The following is a 27517-nucleotide window of genomic DNA, read 5'->3' on the forward strand; positions in this document are numbered from 1 at the left end:
TTTAGGTAAACCATGACCTCTGTTTATCTACCAGGCCCTCAAAGGCATCCATTTCATTTTGCAAACCCTGCTCTAGGCCTATCTGTCTCTTTTTGATTCTCTTCTCTTTGAGAAAGAATGAAAAAATAATTATTGGTTAAATGGATACCTCTCTCACTGATGGCTTGATAAAGTCCAGAGACTTGAAAATTAAGCATACTAACAGTTATATTCAGAAATTCTTGGGTTCATTTTAATGTATATCTTCAGTGTATATAACTGGGACTCATTTGATTAGGATTGCTGAGTTGCTAAAATTCACTTATAGTTGGATACTAAAAGAATTCATAAAATAAGAGAATTTTGTTTTCTTTTTTTGCTATTCTGGGGATTGACCTAGGGCCTTGTGTATGCTAAGTAAGCAGTCTACTACTGAGCTACAGCCCTAGCCCCTGAGAAATTATCAAAACATATTCTTGTGGTATGAAAGTTTGGATAAAGTTCAAATTTTACATTATTTCCAAAAAATTTATAACATTCTGTCAGTGGTTTATTTTTCTTCATAAAAAAGGAAATGAATTTTCTCAATGCAGTATGTGAAGATAATTGAGTTTCTACCAATGTACTGTAATGAATATTTACATATATATACACATACAGACATATGCATATATACACATACTCAGAGCAGGGACTGAGCCAAAGCTTGCTCTTATTCTTTTTAGTTCCATCATCTGTCCTGGAAGATTCTATTCCACTTACAAGTTAAGTCTGAGTATAGGGCTAAATAAGAGAACACTGGAGTGGATTTTTCTAAAGCATTAGTTCATGCATCATTCTGAAGGTGTTAGGTTTTAGGCAATGATGAGGCACAAGCTAACTGGCTTTAGATTTCAAATGTTGTTGGTTAAGTGTTCTTATAAATTAACATGGAGGAATGCTTCCATTCATATGGCCCTAGTAAGTACACCCTTGTCTCCAGCTTCTTCCTCAGAAGACAAATACAAGGCACCATGCAGTGAATTTGCTTCTGGGGGTGGTGCCCCTGAACTCTCCTGGATTAGTTTTTCTGAAGGTTCTGGAGAATTCTCCCTCCATCTTGGACTTGAGTGCTGTTGGGAGACTTCCCATATTGAAGGACATGGAGAAGAGAAACCCAGAGCAGATTGTGAGAGAGGATCCTCTTGAAGGCTTACATCTTGGATGCATCTATTGGAAAGCACTTCCTTTTCTTTGGAATTCCGCCATTTCATCCTTCTGTTTTGAAACCAAATTTTCACCTATTGATAAAATAATTGGAAAAAAATAATGATTTATTCTATGTTATTCCACGTAAGCATTTTGTTTATTCATTTATTTGCAGCATTAGGGATGGAACCCAGGGCCTCAACTGTGCTAGGCAAGCACTGTGCCTCTGAACTGTACCTCCATCCTTTTATTTTAGCATTTTAAACTGTACTTGCTTCTATATCCATTCTACAGGACACCTTATTATGAGACCCAACCTAGAAAGTCCCTGTGGCTTTTCACATTGGCTTATACAAAAATATCTAAGAAATTACTTTAACATAATATCCCCACATATATTCTAAAACAAAATAACCATAGTAAATTGGTTACATTCTATAAGCCTCATGTCTTTCAAAATTGACTTAACTTTCTCAGGTATTTAAACATATCATTTGGTCTGTGCTAAATTATTTATTCAAGGAACTTTATGAACTCACATAGCATATGAGCATGCTATTTTGTACCAAGCATCAGACCACATGCACTGTAGGTGGATTTTATACTTTGATCCTTACCATGGCTATAAGAAGTCTTCATTTCACATATAAGACAACCGAGGTTTAGGGAGATTAAATGTTCAAGATTAAATAGTTAGTATAAAGGAAGCACTTAGACTAGAATGGATGACTATCCAAATCCAGTATCTAGGCTCTTGTAAAAAAAATGCAACCTCATCAGATTTTTGAGACTAAATTGAGAATATATTTTATAATGCTTTGTTAAATTATAGGCTTTATGTAGTCCTCGGACTTGTCACACCATGATCATTAGGTTTAATAAGTAACAATTGGTTGTAATTAAGCCCAAAGTTCTTATAATGGGTTCTTGATTGGAGCCACAGCTTCCCCCAATGCACCCAGCATAATGCCCTCTATATTATTATTATTATTATTTTACTTATATATTTTTGTTGGTACATTATAATTATACATAATAGTAGGATTTCTTGTTGCATTCTCATACATACACACAATGTAACAATATAATCTGGCTAATTTCATTTTCCACTACCACCCCTTCCTTTCTCTCCCTGACCCCTTTCCTCTACTCTACTACTAACTCTATTATTAGCTATGCTTTTTATCCACTGTGTACTCAGTGGTCCCTGAGCAGAAGATTTCCCAATTGGTTTTCCTGATATTCTGAAAGTCAATCACATTATTTTTCCCAGTTCCCATTTCCCATTCTACCCTTACACTAACAACTTAGATTTTCATTTTTAAAACACAAATGGAAACTTTTTACCTAGATAAAGTATATAAACCAAATATTTCTCTCAATGAAGAAAAAAATTCTATCCGAAATGGTCCTTCCAAATTGACAAAATGATTTCTTTATTCCTTCAACTTGATTGACAATGTTTAGAATGGCTGCAAAATAAGTCTACCCAGACAACTGAGTGCAAAATACTGCCAGCCCAGTTACAACTTTGTGATTAAGGCTTTTCATAAGAAAATAGCTCTGAAGTACACATATCAGAGCATTTGGTTATACTCATGAGCTTGTTTTTTATTTGAAGTTGACATTTACTTCTACAAAGCAAGCAAAATATTTCTAATGGGTTTTCACTGAGTTATTTGTTCCCATTAGTGAAGCTGGTCTTTCTCATCATATTCGTTATTTTCTTCTTCTCTTAATCATTCTGTATGTTTAGAAATATTTAAGTGCTATCAAAATTAAAACAAACACACACAGCATAATGCCCTCTATATTATTATTATTATTATTTTACTTATATATTTTTGTTGGTACATTATAATTATACATAATAGTAGAATTTCTTGTTGCATTCTCATACATACACACAATGTAACAATATAATCTGGCTAATTTCATTTTCCACTACTTGTGAAAGAGTTTTTTCATAATCAGTGGTCTTGGGACACATACATATATTTGTAACAAGACACTAAAGTTCTACCTCTTTCAACAAATACAAAAACATATTCCAGGTAGAAACAATAAGAAAACAAAACTATCAAAGTCCTAGAAGAAAACATAACAGATTGTCATTATAGTCTTGGAGAGATGAATGTTAGCATGCCATAAATTACTAAGGCTATAACAGATAAGACAGAACTGATTATATGAAAATGCAAAGTTTCTATATAAATAAACATATCAGAAACATATGAAAAAGCTAAAAGCTACTCAAAGAATTAAAAGCAGAGACTCAAACAGATATCTGTATGTCTATCATCATAGCAGCATTATTCACAATTATCAAAACATGGAAACAACTAAGTTTTCATTGACAGATGAATGGTTAAATAAAAATGTGGTATGTCCATATGATGGAATATTATTCAGTCTTAAAATGATGAATATTCTGACACATGCTACAACACATATGAACCTTGAAGACATTATGTTAAGTGAAATGAGCTAATCACAAATCATATAGCTAAACACTATATGGTTCCATTTATATGAGATTCTTAAAAGTAGACATTCATAGAAAAAGAGAGTATAAAGGTTGTTGACAGGGGCTGAGGAGGGAGAAAGGAGGAGTTGCTTTTGGACACAGTTTCAGTTTTATAAGAACTAAAAGTTCTGGAGGTGGAGGATGCTGATGGTTGCACAATAATGTCAATTACTGAATGCCACTGAGTGATACGTCTTATATTTATTTTACCACAATAAAAAAAACCACTAACTCAGGATTTTTATAGCATCTATAACAGGAAAATGTAAGTAATTGTAATATTCCAAATATGTTTATTAATATCCAAAATAATTGCTACACATCAACAAGACACAATATGATAGAAAAAAAATGCAGTATGGAAAGGCCAGTGATGAAAAGACCTCAAATTCTAGAAGTTAGAAAAATTCAAACTAAAAAATAATAAATACCATTGTCCATAATATTGCTGATATTACTTAAAATGATAAATGGTAAAGGGATTGCAAAAATCATTTTTGTTAATAAGAGTGAATTTTTTACATAATTCAGCAGCTAATTTTATATAATATTGTTTTAGAAAGAAATTTTTACTCTATCACACTTTAAAAATATACATATACCTTAATAAATAATCCTACTCCTAGTTCCCTAATTTGCAATAATATTTTAAATGTGCATAAATAGATGGAAAAGTGAAAACTAGAAGTAACTTAGAAGTTGATGGTGGTTAATTGAATTATTCTATATCCACACTATGATCTGTAATGAGACACACATATACAAAGAATGAATTGATTGATAGGTACCGCCATGCAAGGATGCATCCTATAACATTTGAATGTAGGGGGAAAAAAAGTAAAACAGTATAATCCTCAGTAGTGTTAGTCACAATAGTCAAAACTGGGAATAATAATATGCTCCCTTCGGTAAAATGAATTAATCATTTTATACCATGTAATGATAATACAAACCAAGCACGAGTAGAATGATCTGCTGCTACATGCAACAACATGAAGAATTTCATCATCATAATATTAAGTGGAAGAAACCACATACAAAAGAATACATACTGAGTGCTTCTGTTATAGTACAAAAACAGGCTAACTTAATCTATGTTGTTAGAAATGAGAATAGTGGATGTGCTTGGAAGAAGTAGATGATGACTGGGAGGGAATCTTTGGGGTCTTCCAGTATCTACTGCTTGATCTGTGCACTGGGTTACGCAGGTGATCTAAACTGATCTTTAGGAAAAGACAAAATATATGCACAAGATTCTGTTTATAGGAACACAATACACACACTAACAGATTTTCACACTTTCTTTTGAGCACTGAGAGATGGAACCTTGCTATTTTTCATCTTTCAACATCTATGTACCCTTTAATTATTATATGGTCTTGTGTTGTTATTTAATTTTCATGAGGTTCTACCAGGTGTACAAGTTTCTGAGGTACAAAAAAATGTATGTCTTTCTCAGTACTCACCATATTTCCTCTTCCTGTCTATCTCACATAGTATCTTGCACACAAGAGACCAACCATCAAGATGCAGCTACTAATTTATCTGTTACATACACAAAATTGCTCTGAGACCTAAACAGAATTCCTTAATTGCTCTTGTTCTTTAAAGTGAGAAACCAAGGCCCAGGGCAATCAGTTGAGGTTGTGGACTCATTACTATCACAGTTCAAGAAGGGCACAGACTGATGGATCTAGGTCAGTTACCCTGTACCACACCATGTGCTGCATCCTACCACTCCCAAAATTTGGACATGAAAGGCAGTCTATGGAGACAGAGCACATCCCTAGAGAAAGAAAGCAATGTTGAAGAAAGTGCCATACAATAATAACTGGTTTTAGTAAGGTCCAAAATGTAGCATAGGTCATCTATAGTGAGGAAGAGGAGGATGGCATGATTAAGACAGAGCCTCCGCTAGCCCTTCAGTTTCTTTACACTAACTGGCAAAATGCAGGTGGATGTAGGCCTGACCAGGAAACCCATTCCTGCTGCCATCCTCCTGCCAGTCAAATGCTCTGAACAGTGAATACCCCGCACAACTGTATACAGGAGCTCTAGTTTGAGGAAAACATAAACCCAAAGTCAGGATGCCTAAGATAGAAGCCCAGCTCCCAAAGAGCTTTGCTACATGACACAGGACCTATATTCAGTTCTGCACATTTATTCATCTAGAAAAGAGGCCTATTACAGTGCATTGTGATAAGAAGGATTGAATAGGAAAATGCTACAGTCTTATGTGTTAACTATTTGTAAATGGGTCAAACTTTAGAGTAGTCTTCACTGTCAAAAAGTCAGAAAGTCGCATTCACAATTACATGAAATGCAAGAAAGGTGTGTAAGAGTTGCAAATGTGAATGACTAAACTGTACATGACACAAACCCAAAGTGCAAAATAATGAGACCCATTAATGAGTCTTCATAAGTCACTTATTCATGCTTTGATTTTTGGATTGAAAATGAAGAGAAAGACAAGAAAATCGGTTCCTGCTTTTGAAAGAAATTATTTAGCCTGCTCCTCTGAATACAAAGCAAAAAAATTATGCTATAAATGCTACTTCCTTAGCATTTCACTTCATTTTGGAAGAATCAATCAGTCCAATGGCAAAACCTAGACTTATCAGTGATGGATCTATTTCCAAATAGGAATCATCCATTTCTACCCACTAAAAATTATGAAAAGCATTTTGAGAACACTTCAGGGTTCTGCACTGTGCCTAGCACAAGAGATATTTTAGCAAATAAATGGATTTCATTGTATGCCTTCAGAAAGGAAAAGCAGGAGACATCTTCCTGATCATTAGTACCTGTGACTCCTTTAGTCCCAAGTTGATGGCAAGTTTCTTTCGGTCTGTTTTGCTGATGTATTTTTGCTTCTGAAACATTTTCTCCAGAGCCTTTCTCTGGTCCTCAGAAAATACAGCTCTTCTTAAAATGCCCCTCCGAGCTTTGGAATTAGAGTCCTGGGTCAGCAAAGGTAGCACACTCTCTTCTCCTGCAGAAGGTGGAGATGAGATACAAAAGCCCAGTTAGCACTGGAGAAAAGTCAGTCTGGCATCCTCCTACTCTGCCTTGGCCAGAGGATTTCATCTCAACTCCACACACTTAGAGCAGTACTTCCTAACCTCTTTTAGGGGGTAGACTCCTTTGAAAATCTGATAAATACTCTTTGCTTCCCACAGGAAGGGAAGAGGGGCACATGTGCTTGCCCTCTGATTTTGTGTGCTTATCAGGAAAGCCCATGGTTTCAGGTTACAAAGCCCCAATGCAGAACAAGTCCTAGGTGGTTTAAACATTTCATTTTCATCTAATCTTTGCTTATTTATTTTTTCATTCTTTTTTTCCAACAACTATTTGAATTCTTACCATATGCCAGGTCCTCTGCCCAATACCACAAATTGAGAAATAAACCATATCTGTTTTCTCTTTACCTGTAAAATCTAATAGATGGGCACTTACTGAACTAGCATCAAACAAGCAATTAAGTGTGCATTCTTTTTATTAAATATTTATTTTTTAGTTGTAATTGGACACAATACCTTTATTTTTATGTGTTGCTGAGGATCAAACCCAGGGCCTCACACGTGCTAAGCAAGTGCTCTACTACTGAGCCACAACCCTAGCCCTAAAGTGTGTATTCGTTCTTTATAAAGGCACATAGAGAAAACAAAACAAGGTGTCTGATCCAAATCTGTGATGTCAGAGAAAGTTTGCAAGAGTCAGAGATGCTTAATCTAAGAACCAAAGGGAGAGCTGGAGGATTCTCAGTAACCTTCCTCACCAATTGATTCCACTGACAAACAACTTCTTGAAGACAGAGACATTTTCTCCTTTTTCTCCCTTTCTGTGGCTAGCACAACACTGGTTGCTACCCTCTGTGTGTTTGCAAGCATTCATCAGCCATTCACTCATTCTGTTTGCCAGGTATGTCAGGCAAGAGTAATATACCCTGCACCCCTTGTGCCTGCAAAGATGTCTGTGTTCTAAACCAGAATCTGTATGTGTGGCAAGGGGTAACTAAGGTGGCAAATGGAATTAGGGTTGCTAATCAACTGATCCTGAGCTGAAGAGAGTGCCCTGGATCATTCAGGTGGGCTCAATGTAATCACAAGGGTCCTTGTAAGTAGAAGAGAAAGGAAAATAGGTCAGAGTCAGAGACAGATTTGAAGATTCTATAGATTCTATGACTTGCTTGGAAGATGGAGATACAGTTGTAAGCCTCAAAAAAAAAAAAAAAAACAAAAAAAAAAAAAAAAACAAAGACAAAAACACACACACAAGGAAATTTATTTTCTCCAGACCGTCTAGAAGGAACACAACTAACACTTTTATTTTAGTCTAGTGAGACCCATTTGAGATTTCTGGCCTCTAGAATTGAAAGATGGTTAAACACGTGTTGTTTTAAGGCATGAAGTTTGTGACAACTTGTTACAGAATCACTAGAACACTAAGGCACTTGGTATCAAGCCCATTGGACTAACTGTTGAGGAAACCAGCCATGAAAAGCTTCCTCACCTTTCTTATCTTCTATCTTTGATGTGTGACTCATGCATGAATATGTACTTGTGTATTGTCAGACATATTTCTGGTAGATTTGAAGTTTGAAGGGAGAAGACATAGTATTTACCTAACCTGTCTATTTAAATTAAAAACCTGTCCTCCAACCTCTACATAGTCTAGTGATTGGGAATGCTATAATACTTATCACACACCTTGAATTGCTATAAATGTCTCTTATATTAAGCCCAAGTTTACCTTCCTCTACTCATTGGTCTTAATTCTACCCTTTAAATCCACATTTCAGAAGAAAATAATATTCTTGTTTTCAAGCCAGGGATATTCAATTACTTTTAAAATTCCTTCACTATTTCATTTGTTGCCTATTTCTTAAGCTGGTCTTTATAGGAGAGTTTGCTCAATATACCTTTCAAAGTGGGTCTCCAGAACTGAATAGGGTAGGCAATCGGAATATTTCAGTGTCCACTAGGACTATGGTCTTCCTTGTCTGGATAGCTGATCATTTAAAGCACAGCCCAACAACCTCACATCATTCTGTAGGCACACAGAGCTCACAGTACATTCCTTCCCAGTTTTGCTGTACCCAGCAGTTCTCTCCCTCCTCTACCCTGTACTTGCATACTTGTTCTGGGGAACCTCAAATCAGTGTAAGCAGCCCTGTTAGATTTCATGTTCTGCTCAGGCAAGGACTACCTACAAGATCAGGGACAAGCACTCCTATCTCCAAGCAGTTATTCCCATCATCACTCTCTGGACTAAACATCTGGAGAGAAAAGGAACTCCACTCCAGGAATGTAACTGCAACACTTGCACTGCTCTCTTGAACTGCTGAATAGAGTCATCAACTTGGAAAACCCATTGTCTTTGAGCCTCTGACTTCTTTAAACATTCTTCTTGGTTGACCGAATGTCATTTATCTATGGACTACCCCTCCCTTCACTTTTGAGAAGACAATACCCATATTCAACTTATTGCACAAACTCAATTACATTTTAGACAATATAATTAGGCTTCTTGCTCTATTAGAAAAAAAATGCTACATCTCTTTTAAGAACCTACAGTGCTAAAGTTAAACGTTCTATATATTTAAAAAAAACTATATGTGTTTGTTTATGCAGCCTTGTGTGAGTTTCCATAGGTCCTGTTTCACTTCCACAGCCCGCTACCACTCCAGCTGAGACAGTAAAAGACTAACAGGTCAGATGATGAGATCACTAATCAGAATACAGCCCATCATTGAAAGTTAAACTCACAGAACCAATCTACATTTGCAACAATAAAAATAGTGACCCTTCCCTGTCACCTTCAACTAAATTCTAAACTCAAATTCAGAAAATAAATTATGTTCTCTTATGTTTCAACAAGGCAGGTAAGATGGTAAAATGATCTCAAAACATAAAATGTGAGTTCCTATCCTAAGAAAAAGGCAGGGTGGATTGTGTCAGAAAAAAAAAAAAAAAAATGTTTCCCCTGTTCAGACTTGCATATTGCTCAAATTGAGGCTTTGTCTTTTAAGGCATAAAATTCTTGAAAGGTCAAATTCAAGTTGGGTACTTGAAGACAAAAATGGAATAATTACCTGATTAACTCAATTAGCTAACCTACATAATTAAGATTCCTATTTTTCTCAGGTAGTTTTTAAAAAGTCATTCTCCACATCATATCTGAAACTTGCCCTTTTATTTTAGCTGAGAAATGTGTTATTTTGAAAAGAACTTTATGGATGTAATATCAAAGATTTTTCCATTCACTGGGTTGGGGAAGGGGAGAACTATTACCACTGCCTTTTAATTTTCCCCTCCCCCGTAAGGGTTGTGCTTAAATAGCTTGTTAAACTATTTACTGCATGTGAGAAGGGTACTGGATGAATGACTGTTTCCACATTACAACAAGGAGTCAACTGTAAACCTAAGAAGTTAAAAATTAAATCAATATTAAACAAATGAATCATGTTCAGAGTCAAAAGGATATTCCACTTTCATAGTTACAACTGGGTTGATCTGATCCTTGGCTTTTGGAAAAAATGAAGTCACCTTGTGAAACAATGATGAGGGCCATCGATTTCATCAGTTATTAAAATTTTTAGTATAAACCTTAATTTTGGCTGACCAAGCAAAACTTAATACAAGTTCACTTGGACAGTTCATATTCCTTCCTTTGTACAGTGGAAAATAATTTTAAAACTTGGGCATAAACATTGTTCTTATTATTAAAAGAAGTAGGGAAAAAAAGAAAATCTAGTAAACGCCTTCAGTAAAAAGGATTGTGCAGATGTATACACCATTAACTGTTCCTTGGTATCATGGTTATTTATGTAAAAGTCTTTACTGACTGCATAATTACACCATTTCATTATTAGTTGCTGCCAATATGAGTGAATATTATAAACAAAAAAGTAAACTCATTTTGGTGTATAACTAATAATAAGAGACACCACTCTTTATTAAAAACACTTGTGTCATCTCTAAACCATCTTAAATGCCAACTTTAGAAAGGCAGGCAAACTAAATGCATCATTTATTATCCTAGATCAGAGGTGCACTGATTTTCAGCTTTGTATTTATTTTTTTTTTAAATATAAAATGCAAGACTTCCAACCTGTAGGGATAAACACAATAATTTATGACAATTATGCAAAGGACATAAAATAGGAAAGACCAAGGAATAGATGGAAGAAAGGCCATCTTACCCTCTCAAGCAGTCAAGCAGATGAAGTTGTCTAGGAAGTGTTGTTGGCATTACTATTATTTGTTCTATTTATTAAACTGGCCCAAACTTCCATGGCTCAGAGACTCTTAAAATGCCACTATAAAATAAATACACGTACACACACACACTCACAGATACATATGTGAATGTCCACCTGTTACATGGCATTTTTCTTTGCCCACTTCTACTTACCTGAACTGTACCACCAGAGATTTTCCAAAGCAGAAGATAGTAGCATATCAGGGTGAAATAAATGAAACAAAGTGTGGGATCCCTTTTAACCTCCTCTCCCAGAATGTAACACCAAAGATTTAATTTTGCAGAGATGCCACTGTGGGCATGGTATCAGATATTTGGGTTTTAAGGCCCCGCTCCTGAAATCTTGGCCTGCTACGCTAATATATGGTGATAAATGTCTCCTTAATTTGCACGACAGCTTTCAATCTTCTTCAGAGCAGACCACCTTGAAGGAGCGAGCAAAAGGTTTAGTCATGGTTTCTATTTTGCTATTTGAATTCAATACATTCTAGTTAAATGGACAATTAATAGGTCACTTCCAAAATAGTAGTGTATCAGTCCTGGTTAATAAACAATCCCCACAGTTGATAATGGGCCCTATGTATTCAGCAAGTCCCTGTATACACTCAGCTCATCCACTAAATCCCTTTTCAGGTGGACAGGGTTATATGGGAAGATGAGCTAGAATGAGTCTATAAAAGTCAGTTTCATTCACTGCTTTATTTTTCAGTCAAGTGCTTTAAATGGTGTCCAGAAATTCACTTGGAATGTGAGACAGGAGAAAAGACTGACACACAGAGCCTTGCTTTATGACCATACAAAAGGGCAACTGACCCTTGCCCAAGCCTTTTCCATGTGAAATGGCTCCTAAAGTTCATCTGCAGAGTGAAAAATCGTGGTGAGGTCGCGTGTGGATGAGTCAAGTGAAAGTGATGATTGGTCACGGGCCTGTCACCCATTGTGCTGGGTCCCAGTCATGTAAAGTGCTCTGTGGGAAAGTATCAGCCCCCTAAAGAGATGCTCAGAAGCTTGAAGCTCATTAAACGGCCAGCATTTGCTGCCTCACTTGTCAGGAATCATTCTGTTGAGCAACTGCTCTCCTGAAACATTCATAAAACACATGCACTGAGGCAGCAGGGAGCTGAATTCAACCGTGATAGAGCTCTGCACTTTAGTCTGACTCAACTCTTATTTCGCTTTCACCTGACAGAACTGTTAACTGAATAAATGTTTTCTCCTAGGCGGCTGAGATAAATGCATCTCTCCACTGGACTTCTTTATCATCAACACAAATTCTCTGCCTACAGATTCTTACCTTATCAAGACATCTCAAGACCTAGGTGAACTTTACTTGCAGCTAGACATTTGTCTTTGCAAGTGACAGTGTGTGTGTGTGTGCACGCTCTGTGAGTTTTGGAAAGTTCATCCTTCTCTTTCCAGGCCCCCCACCCGTGCTATTAAATTTTGCTTGTATGATTTTTAATGTCTGCCTGAAAGCATGGTCCTATAACTCTGGCTGGGTTTCTTCACAATGATAAAGAGGAGGTATTTATCCTCTCTCACAATCTTGGCAATTTTTAATGTTTTTCTACAGACACCTTATGACTTCGTGTCACATTTTAAACTGGGTGAAATTTTACACAGCGGTTTCTTTGCCTGCCTTCCTTTCTTTTTTCTTCTTTAAAGGAGTGTTGTTACACATTTCAGAAAGAGCCAAACTGGTCCCTCAGAGATCTTTTTATATCAAATGGAAAACAAGTTGCTTTCCTTGGTATGTCAGCCCTAGGTTTCAAAGCCATTAGAAACTGCTCACAATTGCTCACTGTGCTGAGGTTTGATAAATCTCTGGAAGCCTTCTGAATAGGATCGCTGTGATTTTTAGTGAGGAATTAGCTCCTTGCCATTGCATTACCAATTAGCTTCCCTGAGCACATTAAATCCTGCTGCTCTGGTTTACAGAATAACTGAGGCATTGCTGATGAATCATTAAAAACTTACTTGGAAAAGCGGAGGGGGATGCAGGGCGCCGACAGGACCCACCACAGCACGCAGAGTAGAATGCTGGAGCGCTTAGAAGAAAAGGTTTGGGAGGCCCTGCAGAGAAAGCATTGGTCTCATTGATCAGCCATTCTTTTAGACAATATTCAAAATTCCACTTTTCTAAAAGTCAGTGAGTAAAAGCCCTTCATGTTCTTAGTTATTCCATTGTAACTCATACTGAAATTAAAGTCACATTAAAGTACACTTCATCTGTCAAAGTGCTTGCTAAATAATTTCAGCAAGATTTGGGAGATGTAGCGGAGATATCAAAATTATTAGTTCTTGTCCTGTGAGGTCATAATTACAAGTAGTGAATATCTAATATTCCTTTATTTAAGATATCTAGAGCAACACTGTCCAAAAAAAAAAACTGTCCGGGATGACACAAACATCGGTGTCTGTCCTGTCCTACATCTTAACTACTAGCCAAATCTAGTAGCTCCTGAAATGTAGCTAATGTGACAAAGCAACTGAAATTTTAACCCAAATTAATTTAAAATAAATAGACTCATGTGACTAGGGACTATGATATTAAATAACACAGCTCTAAAATATTATACTTACCAAGGAACAATTTAAACATTATGGGCTTACATTTAATTTTGAAAAAACATTATATCACTTTACTGCTTGTTTTTAGAATAAAGTTTATTTGAAATATATACTGAACTGAATTCCCAAGTTTGTGATAATTCATTTACTGAACAATTCCTCAATAAAAAGTGGTGTTTCTGATCATATGTACATGTTTTTAAGTATTTGAGAATAATCCTATTTTATCTCCAGAGAAATTCAGTTAAACTGAAAGTCTTTATAGTGTTTATAGTGTAGTGATTTGCCAAAAAATTCTGTTCTCATTTTATTAAACTGTTACTCATAAAATTTTCAAGAGATATGCATGAAACAGTTATGATTAGTCTTATATCAAATGTATGTAAAGGAGACCCATTTTTGTGTCCAAAAAGTTCTACAAATTTTTTGAAGTTTCATTATCATTATAGACCATTCTAAAATTTTGAGTATAAATACCATCACAGAAATTATATATCACTTCAATTGAATTTAACATTTTAAGTGAAATTTTTCACTCTATTCCCCAGTCGATGAAAACGTTATAAGGGTAAGTGTTATAGAATTTAAACAACAATTCTCCTTTATTGAGAACTTCCCAGATGCCAGGCTTTGGTTAAGTAGCTTAAATATACTGTCCTTAATACAATGGGTTTAATACAATATAAATGTGGTTAAGATTTCCCGAAGGCGGGCACTTGCTTTTATCATAGCATACCACGCAGAGTGCCTAGCACATCATAAATCATCAATATTTTGTAACTAAATGAATGTTCTTCAAGACTAAGACATTTCCCTCGTATTCTTAGGGAAGAATCAATGATCAAACTTTGAGCCCTTGCTTGCTCCCCCAAACACCTACCTTCATGGTATCTTTCATAATTGATGACCTTGGAACTTAAAACATGACTTGAAAATAAATAGTTTTGTTATTCTCCTCTCATACTCAAGTGAAAAATTCTTTCATTTTCTTAATTATACAAGGGAATGTTGTCTTGACATGACTACATACCTTTCTGAAGAACACAGTACTTTCAGATTCACATTTTAATCAATTGATAAATGCAAGGTTATTTTCATCAATTATTTAAAGCAGATGTCAACACAAGCATATTTCCCAGTTAAAAATAATTATTGTATTTCAGGGTCCTGAAAACCCTAAAATTACAAATTAGCCATAAATGCAGATTTCTTCCTTTAATACAATGGAGAGTTTCGATATTAATGTTTTCAGACTTTTTAAATATCTGGATTTCCAGAGAATAGTGTTTAACACTGTTTGGAAAATATGGCAACTAAGGCAAAGGTATGAAAAGGAGAATATTTTGGTGTTCAAAAAGTTCAAAAACTTTTTTTAGTTTTATTTTTATCATAAATTGTTCTAGTATCAACTATAAAACCATCAGAGTAATTAAAAATCATTTAAATTTTATCTCTTGAATTATATTACAAGAACATGACATTATTTAGGCAGATTTATATTTCCATAATTACTATGGACATATGAAGTATTTTGAAAAATTGAATTATGTTTCCAAATATAAAAATTGCTTCATTGTATTTATTATCAAGCTTTTATGTTAGCTCCTTCTTTCTTTCTTTTTTTTTTCTTTTTAGGTAGAAGGAAATAAATCAGTAATGTTGCATTTACATACATAAAATTAAACATTTATTGTGTTAGGTGGAAATGCCAAAGAAAATCTATTTGCTTATTATTTGCTGTTCAATATAGAACACAGGAAATAAGATCGTACCCAAGTGAAACCACTGAAATAATAATGCAAGGTATATATAAATTAGATAATTTCTATTCTAGCTAAAATGTTTTTTAGTCTACCATAGCATTCCCCCTAAAAATGGGAAAATAAAAGATTTTAAAAAACAGATGATTTCCTTAAGTAATCAATTAAATACATTTGTGATAAATGTGGTTTGAAGATGTCTGATTTTATTATTAAATTTTTCCAGAAAGAGTTTTAATGGAACAGCCCATTATATTGCTATACATTACCCTACATGAAAGTTGTAATTAAAATGACAGTTTCAAAATCTGTAATTACAAAAAATGTCAAAGTCTACAGTAACAATTCCAGTTTGGCTAAAGAACTGGCTTTCACACTTTGTGACACGACCAGGCTTGAAATTCTATTGTATAGAAGTTCTTCAACATTTTAAATCATCTCTTTGACACATATATTTACACAGGAGATTAGTCAATTCCTGATTGCTATACATAAATACACCTTGTTTAAGCTGGTTTATGTGGAAATCACTGTGAAATTCCAATTAAGTGCTCCTTTTTTTTTCACATGCTCCTACTCTGACATAAGTCAAATGCTAATCTATCTGAGCATGTGATTGCCTTGGTGCTCAATGGCAACAGGAAATAATTATTTAAAATAATGCAATGCATTTAAAATATATTTTGAACTTTTAACATTTGTAAGCCACATACTTTTTTAAAATGAGGAAAAGAGAAAACTCAACCTTCATGAAAATAAAGTGACAAGTGAACATATGTGTGAAAACTTTTGAAAGCCTTAAGATCTACTTCGAAGACACTCTGAAAAATGCAGGGGGGGGGGGAAAGGCCATTTAATACTGGATGATAAGCATTCAAACCCCATCAATGCAGTTTAGATGCAATTACTTCATCATTCAACTGTGTAAAGAATGACTCATGGTAGACTTACGAAACAAGAGTCATAATGATAATATTTAAGGAGTGTTTACTATAGATAGGCACTGGACTGGCTACGAATTTAACACAAGCCATTTCATTCCTTCATTCATTAACATTCAACCTCAAATGGGCCTCCGTCCAGAATGTGATTATGATCGCTTTCACCAAAGTAAAAAAGTAGGCAAGAGAAACAATAAGGATTTTTGTAATTAGTTATTAGCCATGAGGGGTAGGGATTTCATTTACAGACTGCCAGTTATTCCAAGCTAGACTCCGGAAAAATAGACACATCTCCTAAGATCCCCAAGAGAGAAAAAGAATGTCCTTTCCTATGAAAAGAGCACCCATGGGACAGATTCTACAGCATGATCTCGGGTCCTATTGGTACAGCATTTCAAGATACTCCAAATTTCATATTCCACCAACAAATCAAACTTCCATTTTCTATGGGAAGTTGTTGCAACTCACAAACAAAACGATTTAAATTTTGGGGGACTAAACCAGAATCTTTCTGCAACCAAATGACTAAATTCATGCATTTCCAGAAAACTTTATAAACTTTCCACACTTCATCAAAGGTTCTAATTTATTTGAAGACACAGATTCAAAGTGTCTTTTAATTTTATTTTGAATATCAATTTTAGATGGGAACTTAGAGCCAACTTAAAGGTGAACTGGCCTTACTTTTTCAAAACTAAATAAATCTAAATAGATTGCTATATGATGTAAATATCCCAAGCAAAGGATAGTTACAAGCCTAACTATAAAGAAATTATTTTCAACATTCTGTTGTCTAGAAAACAATTATTTTAGTTGACTTTTGTTATTTTCATTCTTCTTTATTGATGGAGAAGAACCATGGAAATCAATTGGTGTGAAACCAATTCTTTTTATTATCACTGCAAACTGTGGTACTAACTGACTTGAGGTGACATTTCAAAGACAAAGTACCAAAGATCACCAATAAAACTTTTAAATAAATTTCAGCGTTCCATTGTAATGCTACGCAGACTGAAGCACATTTCAAGGAAGATGAGGAGAAATGAGACAGGGTTCTAATATATCCTACTACTGTAGAAGGTAAAAAAAAATAAAAATAAAAACCTCTGGGAAAGAATAATAGGGAATTAAATAATTTTGAAAGGTTAGTTTTAATGATCTCCTTCAAGTACCAGGTACACAGACTGTGGGAATAAAGAAACCTAAACTTCTGATTTGAAAATAATATACAACTGAACAGATAATCTAGAGAAAAAAACTCTTAAAGAATAGTGAAACATTTTCCTTGAGTAGTTAGACCTAAGAAATATCAGTTACTTAATGAGATTTGATTTATTTATCACACAGTCAACCTAAAAGCAATTCATTTAGTGATTCAATTGCAATCCTTGCCCTCAATCAGCAGGGAAAAAAAGTTAGATAAATTCATCCTTTCCCCTCTGTTCATTGAGAACAATAGAAGTCAGTATTTTTTGCCCCAAGAATATTTTTCAGACAGAAAAACATAGGTCTTAATGTTTTTTTAAATTTTTTATATTTATTTTTTAGTTGTAATTGGACACAATATCTTTATTTCACATATTTATTTTTATGTGGTGCTGAGGCTGGAACCCAGAGTCTCGCATGTGGGAGGTAAGTGCTCTACTGCTGAGCATAACCACAGCTCTTGTCTTAATGTTTTAATACAGCTCTTTAAGAAGCCAAATCAAGTGCAGTTTGATTCTGTCCTTTTAATTCAAGGCAAATAATATGGATCACCTATCATCTATCAAATGCCAGGTGTTGCACTGTGTGCTGGGACAAGTTTCCCTTCCTACAAGAATTTATGATTCTAAAAAACAAAACAAAACGAAAAAACTTCTTTAACTTAAATATCTGACTATGCTAATGAAAAATGAAATATAAAAATTTCTCAGTACTCCACATTAAATGCATTCTGTTAAAGCTGATGCACTCCCCAAGGAAAAGATGAAATTTAAGAATTCCATACTGTGCATTTCCCTAACCTGTGGTTCTCAACATATTGGGATTACCTGGGCTATTTTTCAAAGACACAGATATCTGGTCCCCACACCAACTGGGTTAAATCAGAGTAGGTAGGAGTGGGTACCTTGCACAGAATTTTTTTTTTTTCTTTTTTGGTGCCAGGGATTGAACTCAGGGGCACTCAACCACAGAGCCATATCCCGAGCCCTAATTTATATTCTATTTAGAGACAATGTCTCACTGAGTTGCTTAGTGCCTCTCAGTTGCGGAGCCTGGCTTTGAACTTGCAATCCTCCTGTCTCAGCCTCCCAAGTGGGAGGGATTACAGGCATGCGCCACTGCCCCCGCTTGCACAGCATTTTTTAAACAAATTCCACAAGTGATTATAATGGCTAGTGAGTATGAGATCACTGAAAAGAACATAAAACAATGTCTGATACATAACAGTCACTCAATAAATGTCAGCCTTTCTCCTGCCATTATTATGTAATTCCAGATCCATAATAAGATAACACCTAAAAAGAAACAATATGTCCAGACTTCTACTGAAATAGAAGCAAATAAAAAAAATATTGTTAGGAAGGTTTGGTCAAAGAAGGCTTTAAGCAGGAGAAACATCTTAATTAGGACCTTTATCTATTTTGGAAGTATTTGGAATGACAAAAAGAAAAGACCGCATTGGGGGTTAAGTCATATGAACAAAGGAAAGGAGGTAAGAATGGTTAGGATGCATGAAAAAGCTTAAGAAGAACAGTCTGGTACTGGGACAAGGTCAAAGGGACAAGAGAGGATAGAAGAGATCAATGTTGCCAAGGGAATGAGGTCCAGAAAGCCAAAGGGATTATTTTCTTTGATTGTCATCAATGGGGATAATTTATGTTTTCCTGGGTAGCTGGGTCATATGATGAAAGCTACATTTTAGAAAAATTCACCTGGAGGGGTGGCTGAGATGAAATGGGAAAAGGAAAGTCTGTAGGGAAGGTTGTGACCACAGTAACACTGTGTAGCAAGAGGCAACCATAAGCATTACTTGTTTGGACACTTCCATCAACATTTTCTCATGAATCCTCACAACAGCAACTACTGGATAGGATCTGGTTTCCCCTCCAGCTGTGGGGCATTAGTCATTGTGACCGTCCATCATTGTTGTTGTCTAGGGTCACCAGCTCTGCTGCCTCACCCTTTCGAGGAGTTTTCATTAGCAGCTCCAAAACAAAAAAGCTAAATTTGAGGAAATGTTTTGCTGTACTTTATTTATAAATTCAGTGTCACAGAAGAGAAATGGTATCTGTAGCCCTTGAAACTCTACTTCTAAAAGGCTTTGCTTTCCTCTCTGAGCATCTAGCTATACACCACTGTATGTGATCAATTCCTACCTGGTCAAAACAAGATGGGTATAGTGGGAACTGTGTCTGATGTTCATCATCCTTATTTCACCCCCTGGAAGATTTTAAATGCCTGCAAATTATTTGGTATTCCTTCCATTGAAAGGTGTGGTCTTTTCTCCCCTCCTCTTGAATTTGGGAGGGTCTTAGTGACTTGCTTAATACAGAGAAATGACAGTAGTGACATTCTGGAATTTTCTGGACTAGTTCATAAGTTAAAAAGTATAAGACCTGGTCAGAGAGGTTCCAGAATGTCACAGAAGTTCCAGAATGTCCAGAATATCGACAGTTCCAAAACCGTGTGGGGTTTTTGGAATGTTTGCTCTCTCGGAACTCTCTCTTTCAGAACCCAGCCTCTGCTCAATAAGAAGGTCAAGCCACCAGGAAAATCCAAGCATGGGTGCTGCAATGAGCAGCTCCAGTTGAGCACCTAGTCTACAGCCAATGTCAACTGCCAGTCAGGTGAGTAGCGCTAGACATCTAGCCAGTAGATCCTCCAGATGACTGCAGCCCCAACTGGAAACCAACTGTAACTGTATCAGATTCCAAGTGAGAACTCCCTACTGAACCCAGTCAGTGCACAAAACTGTGAGGGAAAAATAATAAATGGTTTCTTTTAAGCCACCAAGTTTTGGAATGGGTTCTTGTACAGCAATGCCTCTTTTGCCAACAGTTTATTTATGGTGAAATAATGAGAAGAAGTTTTTCACATCTTTTCCTGTTCCTTATCAATGGGCTCTGACTTATGTGCTTGAAAGTCAAGTGCTGACCCTACCATCTGTTCACATTTTGAAATTTAAAAAAGCAGAGGTTCAATGAAGTTTTACGAATTGCTTAGGGTTATTCAATCGGTAATATAAAGAACTTAGACTTGAATTTAAACCTTAAAATGACACAAATGCTGATAAAACTAGATCAGAAAACCATATGGTTGTTAAAAATTTACCAAACTTGTCACTTATGCTTTGGAGGAAGCATTGTCAATGTTTATTATTTTTATTATACTTTTTATTATTATAAAGGACCTAAAAGTAAATATGTTAGGCTTTGTGAGCACAAAGTCTCTTGGATTAATTGCAATGCAAAAGAACTTATAAAGAATTCATAAATTAGGAGGTATGATTCTATTCTTGATTGAAGAGTCAGATTATGTTTTTGTTTCAGACCCCATAAGAACTACAGGATTGGTACAATGCACTTTAACTCAACCCAGCCTCAGGTCAGTCTACTTAAAAACCTGCCAAGCAGTCATGCTTTTATTATCTTGTGAATATACATAAGTTTTTTTCAAAGAATAACAAACTCCTTCCCATAGTTTAATTGAGAAAAATATTAGACATTTGAAGTTTTTAGGAACACAAAATTTGGAGTCTTCTCAAGCAGACATGTAGAAATCTAATATATATTTTATTTCTGATGGTCATTTAGAATTACTAAGATTAAGGTTTTATTGAAAAGTGAAAAACCTAATTCATCTTTGGAATATTTATAAATAACAAGTCAATTAAATATCCCACAATATATTTTAAACAGGTTCATCCTCCCTCCCCCTTTCTTTCTTCTTCTTCTTTTTTTTTTTCTCTTTCATTTTCCTGAATTCTTTGGTTCTGAAAGAAAAGTCTAAAAACTTCTAGAGGCTTTTTGATCTTTGACTTCAGAGAGAATTTTAGTGCCTCAAGTTTACTGTTCACATAACTCACAAAACTATGCCCCTGAAATATTCACAACTAATAACTGGTTGACAAAATGAATAATGCTATTAAAAATGAAATCAGTTATGGTAACTTTATATAAAGTGATGAATCATTTGGCATTGCTAAGTTAAGAACTGACTGGAGGCTAAAAAGAATTAAAGGGAGAGATTTCATTAAAAGTGGAAACATTACTGAAAGTGAAATAAAATATTTTGGAATAAAATATACAAGGGTCTGGTAAGCATATTATGTACTAAGGCAAAAATCCAATTTCTTACTAAGAGAGTATAAAATAGAAACATGATCTAATGAAGTCTTAAATAAGGATTCTAACAAGCATTCCTAGATAAAATCATATTGTTTCATTTTACAATTTGCCTTTTACTCCTGGCAGACTCCAGGTGCATTTGAATGAAAACTTAAGTTATTTAAACTGATCTAAAATGTGTACTTGCACTGTATATAAAGAAAAAAATAGGAGATGGTGTAGTGGTGCACACCTGTAATTTCAGTGACTAGAGAGGCTAAGATAGAAGAACTGCAAGTTCAAGACTAACCTCAGCAACTTAATGAGGCCCTGTTTCAAATTTTTAAAAAAAAAATGGCTCTGGGTGTAGCTCAATGTAAAACACCTTTGGGTTCAAGCCCCACTACCATAAAAAACAAACCAACAAACAAAAAACTGTAAGAAAAAACTTTAAGGGCAGCAAATAAAATTCCCTCAAAACAAATAAGATGGATTCTCCAGTTATAAACAATGTCAACAGAACATTTTACTTCTGTAAAAACCTTTCCTATGTCAAAGAATCTCAAAGCATTTTATGAACAAAACTATTAAACAGAAATGCAGAGAGGTTGTCTCCTTGGATACTTTCAAGTTGTTATCATTTCTATCATTGTTCAGCGGCAAACAAAACCATGAAATATCTACTTACAGCAAAGAGAGATGTTTTCTGGTGGGCACAAGAACAAGAATGAAGTGACACATACAAAGAGGAAGTCCCAAGCACAGCTTAGGTTCCAAGATTTGAGCCACAATGATGGCAAGCAAACATAGATAAAGTGCTAGGGACAGAGTTCAGTGGTAGAATGCTTGTCTAGCATGTGCAAGGCCCTGGTTTCTGACCCTAGCACCATTAAAAAAGAAAAAAAAAAAGTCTAGATAGATAGGCAGATCAATAGATAAAGTCAACTTGACAATCCCTTTAAATAGCCTATCACAAGTGGTACCCTTACTTAGTATCTTTATTTTTAAATTCTACATAAGCCTGTACTTAAATTTCTGGGCATTCAATCCATTTTACCTCTTAAAATTACCCCTCAAATATCTAAAGTAAATAAGAGTTAGTACAAAATACTAAATGTTCCTATTTGACTGCTGGATTTACTCCTTTATTTTGTTATTAAACCTCAATGGCTTAAATATAAGTTACCATATTGTGATTGACTTGGTTGAACAAAGTACAGAAGCATGTATTGGGGGTAGGAGATGAACAGATGCTAAAGTTGAAGGCAAATTAAGTGTACATAAATTGTTGTCACACTGTAGCTGCAACTCAGATATTATTTTCTAAGGAGTGTGGCTTACTCCATCAGTACCAAACATAAAAGGACTACCTATAAGTTCTATTAGTACTATTTAATGCAAGAATTTCTCAAACCTGAAGGTATTGATGAACTTAGAGGCCATTTAACAATTTGTTCGCAGCAGATTATTCAGAAACTTGTAAAAGGTATTGATATAAGTTACCTACAAAGATATATTAAGCAGAATAAAAATATATACATATAGAGCAAAATATGGTTCTGATATTATCTATAAATTCTACCAAAGGATTGCTGGGCTAATGGCCAGAGTAAAAAACTGCTAGCATGGGTACCATCATTGTTCTGTTCTGGGTCGACACTCTTATCCTGGTTCTGGGTCAGCATTAACATTTAAGATTGCAATATTTCATTTTTCCAAAACAAATCTAGAGCTTAGTTTGGCAACAAAAATTACAAACTGAATTAAATTAGATCACAAAGTCTTCAGTTAGACTGGAATCCTCGCTTTGAACACAGATTCATCCTTTATCCATATTCCAACTGCCTAAAATGTATGACAGTCTATATCACTTCCTATTTTCAGTGTATCTCAATAAAGGAGGAATAAAGTACCATTTTGAACACAAAACATAAGTGTATGTAACTTCAGACAAAATCAAGGAATAATAGGTAAACAACCCTAGCTGAATGACAACAAAAAATACTAAGGATCTTCCATTTCTGTCCTATAGAGTACCACTCACTTGGCAAAATTAATTTTTAACAAAAAATAACAAACTTACTTATCCAGAATGAACATTGTCTTTCCAATCATTTTATATGCAGCACAAGATTTAATAAAAAATAGGTTTTGTCAATTATTTCTAAAATGTTTTAAATAACAAATGTTACTAAAAAGCAAAACTATTTGTTCTATTTTGAAGAATACCGATGTCATTACCATCAATTTGAAAATTCATGGCATTCTCATAACCAAGATAAATTAAAAATATTCAGCTTTTCACATTCCAAATCCTTCTTTTATACATAAGCATGTGGGTATTTAAATCTATAACAATACTTTCCAAATACTGACATTATCAAACTTTGGAGGGAGGATCTTTGACCATTAGGATTTTACTCAGAAAGCCTCCAAATTTCCACTAATAAACTATAACAGGTCTGAGGCTTTTTTTTCTCAGATAAAAAAAAGTGGAGATGAATCTATTCATTACACACTACTGCACTAAATGTGCCCCTCTCAAACCTTCCAGGATATTCTTTGATTATAAAGGAATGTGTTTAAATTATTCTATATAAACAATTGAACAATACATAATTTGGAGTGTTCCTTTTCTTGCTCTAAATTTTCAAACCTGCCAGTTTTCTAGGATGAAGCACTGACAGCTATACTTTCATCCATGACCTGTAAACCTGGGTTACCACTCACCTGTCCCCATGTTTCAGATATGTCTTATGACAAGAAAGTCAATTTCTTTCCTTATAAGCTGAGATATAAAATCATAATCTGATTTATTAGGGTGACTGGAATACAACTAGTTGTCCCATTCCTTTTCAGGTTATCATAGTCAATGAAGGCAAACTAAAGTGCCAATTTGAAGATCTGGAGGAAAAAAAACTTTTTCTGCTTCACAACACCACAGATATTTCAAGTAATATTTGGGATGGAAATAAAATTAGTAAGTGAAACAATATTTTTCATTGTAGAAAGAGATGAATCCCAACAGCTAACTTGTTGGCCCATTATGAAGAATAAAAAAGCTAATGAATGATTGATTGGTAACCTATAGAACACTATAGAAGATGGAATGTAAGCCCCCACATGGTTGTTCCATTATAATGCCAAGATTCTAAAACAGAAGTTGATACATGAGATACCCTCAGTAAGCATTTGCTAAATTAATTATAGTATAATTAGTAGTAGGTAATCAAAATTATGAAGCAAAAATACACATAGTGGCATAAATCCCTTAAATTTTAAATAATGCTATATTTCATTAATGCACTTAAAAATAACTCTGCATGTCCTTATTCAACATCTAGACAGATGCAATCAACAAATTAAGTTTGAAATAAAGTGGATTGTCAATATGTACAAATTATTAAAATCATATTTTATAATTTTACCCCAAGTTAGTGTCTAAAAGATTAGTACTAATTATTCACTGATATTTCAAAAAGAAATATTGTTATCTTTCTGAAAACAATAGCTCTTTTATGCTCTCTACAGAACATCAATCACTAGTTCATACTCACCTAATTTCCAGGTAACAGCTAAAATCATTGGCACTCATTATAACTTCATAATTTATACTACATAAAGAATTTCTATGACATTTAGTAAGACAAGAATCTGTCACTTAAATAAAACTAGGACAATGTTCAGAAAATTATATCATTTGTTAAATTATAAAAATAAATGTAAATTCTGGTTTTAAATAGCACAAACTTATGGGGCTTTTTCCTTCTTTAGATATTTTCCCACTTTCAAAAATTAGATGCATTCTTTACAAAAATGCCGTTTGAAACAAAAGGTTGTTTGTTCAAGTGAAAATTAACCTAGGAACACATCAAATCTTCATGAGGGTTGACCAAAACATTTGATAATATATACGCTTAATCTTTCATTTAAAAGGAAATATGTATTCTTGTACCCTCTTATTTATTCCAAAAAATAATTTTTGAGTTTTTATACTTTAATATGTGCACAAGAATGAATATGCTCCTGAAAATAAAAACAACATAGTTAGAAAATCCTTTGCCCACCCATTGTGATATTTTGAAAGAAATGGATATGTACATGAAATAATTTTAATAGTTATTGAACAATCTGAATTTGATGTGCATTTGGTTTATTTAATTGGTAAAATCCTCACAGTTTAAATTATGTATTTTTTCATGGTTGAGAAGCCAATCACTAACAATTTAAGAATTCTTGAAAAATAATTTCTAAGAACACAATACCAATCCATCAAGTTATTCAAATCAATAAAGTTTCTTGACAATTTCTGAGATTACTTACTAATTCTTTGTTTATGTAACCCTGCTTTACATGTTTCTAATTTTCCTCATATTTCAAAAGCAAAGCGGTCCACACTTACAAGGCACATAAGCCTTGCCTTAACTTTATCTGTTCCTGTTCCTAAATGCATTTAGGTTTTACACTATGTGAATGAGACCTGTGTTCATATAATTATATTTGTTCCATTCTGTTAGTAACCATTTCAAGCTGAAAGACTAGGACAGGTTCTAAACATGTTAAATTCTATAAAGCCATTAGTAATAAATTTGATCCGGCAGTTTGCTGGGACAATGGAAACTGCTGAAAAAGCGTCTATTAGTCATTCTGAACAAACCCACTGGGATTAAAAGAATGAGTTAAGATCGTCTAAGGACGCAGCCAAAAATTAATCCAATTGGATCTCAGTTTCCAAGTCTCTAAGAAACATATCCTTTTATTATCGCTAATTTCGGCAGCCTCCCTATAAACTTTACCTAATGTTTGACTCAACAGTCTGCATCCTTCGTCCCAATCCAACGCAAATAAATAACACAAAGCTAGCTTTTATGCGGTAACTAACGTAAACCCAAACTGTCCTTCTCTTGGTAAATTCCCATCTTTGGTGAACTTCCTACTCCAGTTGCCAGTTCAGCTGTTTTTCAGCTCAGCGCGAAGAAAAAAGTCGGCCTTGATTTCTTTGCGCCTAGAATGTTCCAAAATGTTAAAGAGGAAAGAGAGCCAAAACTTTGCTCAACTCTTCTTCCAAAGACCTTCGCAAGCGTTCCTGAACTTCCCAGACCGTCGCAACTGTGGATGGCAACAGCCCGCAAAGCGGGCCTCTGGAGCTCTCCTTGCCAAGAACTTTCCGGAGGGCGGCCTTCGGGACAGGAGCGGGCAGACTAAAAACACTGTACTTGGGAAACCCCATGAAACTGGTCCAGCCTCACAGGCATCTCGGAACTGAGATGCCCTTTCCGGTTAGAGGTGCCTTCAGGGTTTTCCCGTTAAAGCTCCAAAGTCAAGGTAGCCCTACCACCTGTCCAAAGAAGGAGACAGAACAGAAACTATGGGCTGAGATGGGGCAAAAAATAATAATAATAATCACAAAAAGTGGTGGTTCCCTCTTACTCCCCAAGTGGCATCTCCACTAAATCTCGACATGCTCCACGAAGGTCCCAGGCTGGCACTCCCTTGGTGCAGTGCGCAATGCTGGCGAGCCCAGTGGGGCGCCCGCCTGGGCGTCGGCGCGGCTGAGAAAGGAAGAGCTGGCTCACCTGGGGCAGAAGGCTGGAAAGCACAGTCTCGGTCCTCCGGAGCCCGGCCCGGCAGCCTCGCGCCGTCCGCCGAGGGGCTGAGCACTTGAAATGCCCACCGCGTGCCGTAGGGTGCCCCGGCGGGGCCGACTTGCTCGGCTGCTGGGCACAGCTTGAGGGGAACGGGGCTGGCGGGCAGGGGCCGGAGCTGCGCGCCCGCAGCTGTGACTAGGGAGGCCGCCGGGCCGTGGGGTGGGGGTGGCTGCAGCCCGTGCGCCGGGGAGCCTCCGACCCGCAGCAAGTTCTCGATCAGGAAACTCTTGCCCAGGTTACCAAAGCCCGGTGCTGCCGGGAGGTTGAGGAGCGCGGAGGAAGCCACCACGTCCCAGTACGCGCCCGCTGCCACGGCGCTGGGGAGCAT

General features: G+C 35.6%; 1 protein-coding gene across 1 annotated transcript; it reads right to left on the bottom strand.

Moving 5' to 3' along the window:
- Positions 1–833: 833 nt before the first annotated feature.
- Dbx2 (developing brain homeobox 2) lies at positions 834–27517 on the bottom strand. The gene is made up of 4 exons (XM_076852786.1): positions 27118–27517; positions 12935–13030; positions 6499–6686; positions 834–1259 (listed from the first exon to the last, which is right to left on the bottom strand). The coding sequence occupies exons 1-4, from the start codon at positions 27515–27517 to the stop codon at positions 927–929; spliced, it is 1017 nt and encodes a 338-aa protein (XP_076708901.1). The 3' UTR covers positions 834–926.

The sequence above is a fragment of the Callospermophilus lateralis genome, chromosome 4 (assembly GCF_048772815.1).
Source record: "Callospermophilus lateralis isolate mCalLat2 chromosome 4, mCalLat2.hap1, whole genome shotgun sequence".
NCBI lineage: Eukaryota > Metazoa > Chordata > Mammalia > Rodentia > Sciuridae > Callospermophilus > Callospermophilus lateralis.

Coding starts and splice junctions, on each gene's coding strand:
- Dbx2 (XM_076852786.1), bottom strand. CDS start 27,517: ATGCTCCCCAGCGCCGTGGCAGCGGGCGCGTACTGGGACGTGGTGGCT. Junction 6,687..12,934: donor ATCCCCCTCCGCTTTTCCAA/GTAAGTTTTTAA, acceptor CACCTTCTGCAG/GAGAAGAGAGTGTGCTACCT. Junction 1,260..6,498: donor TGGGACTAAAGGAGTCACAG/GTACTAATGATC, acceptor TTTTATCAATAG/GTGAAAATTTGGTTTCAAAA.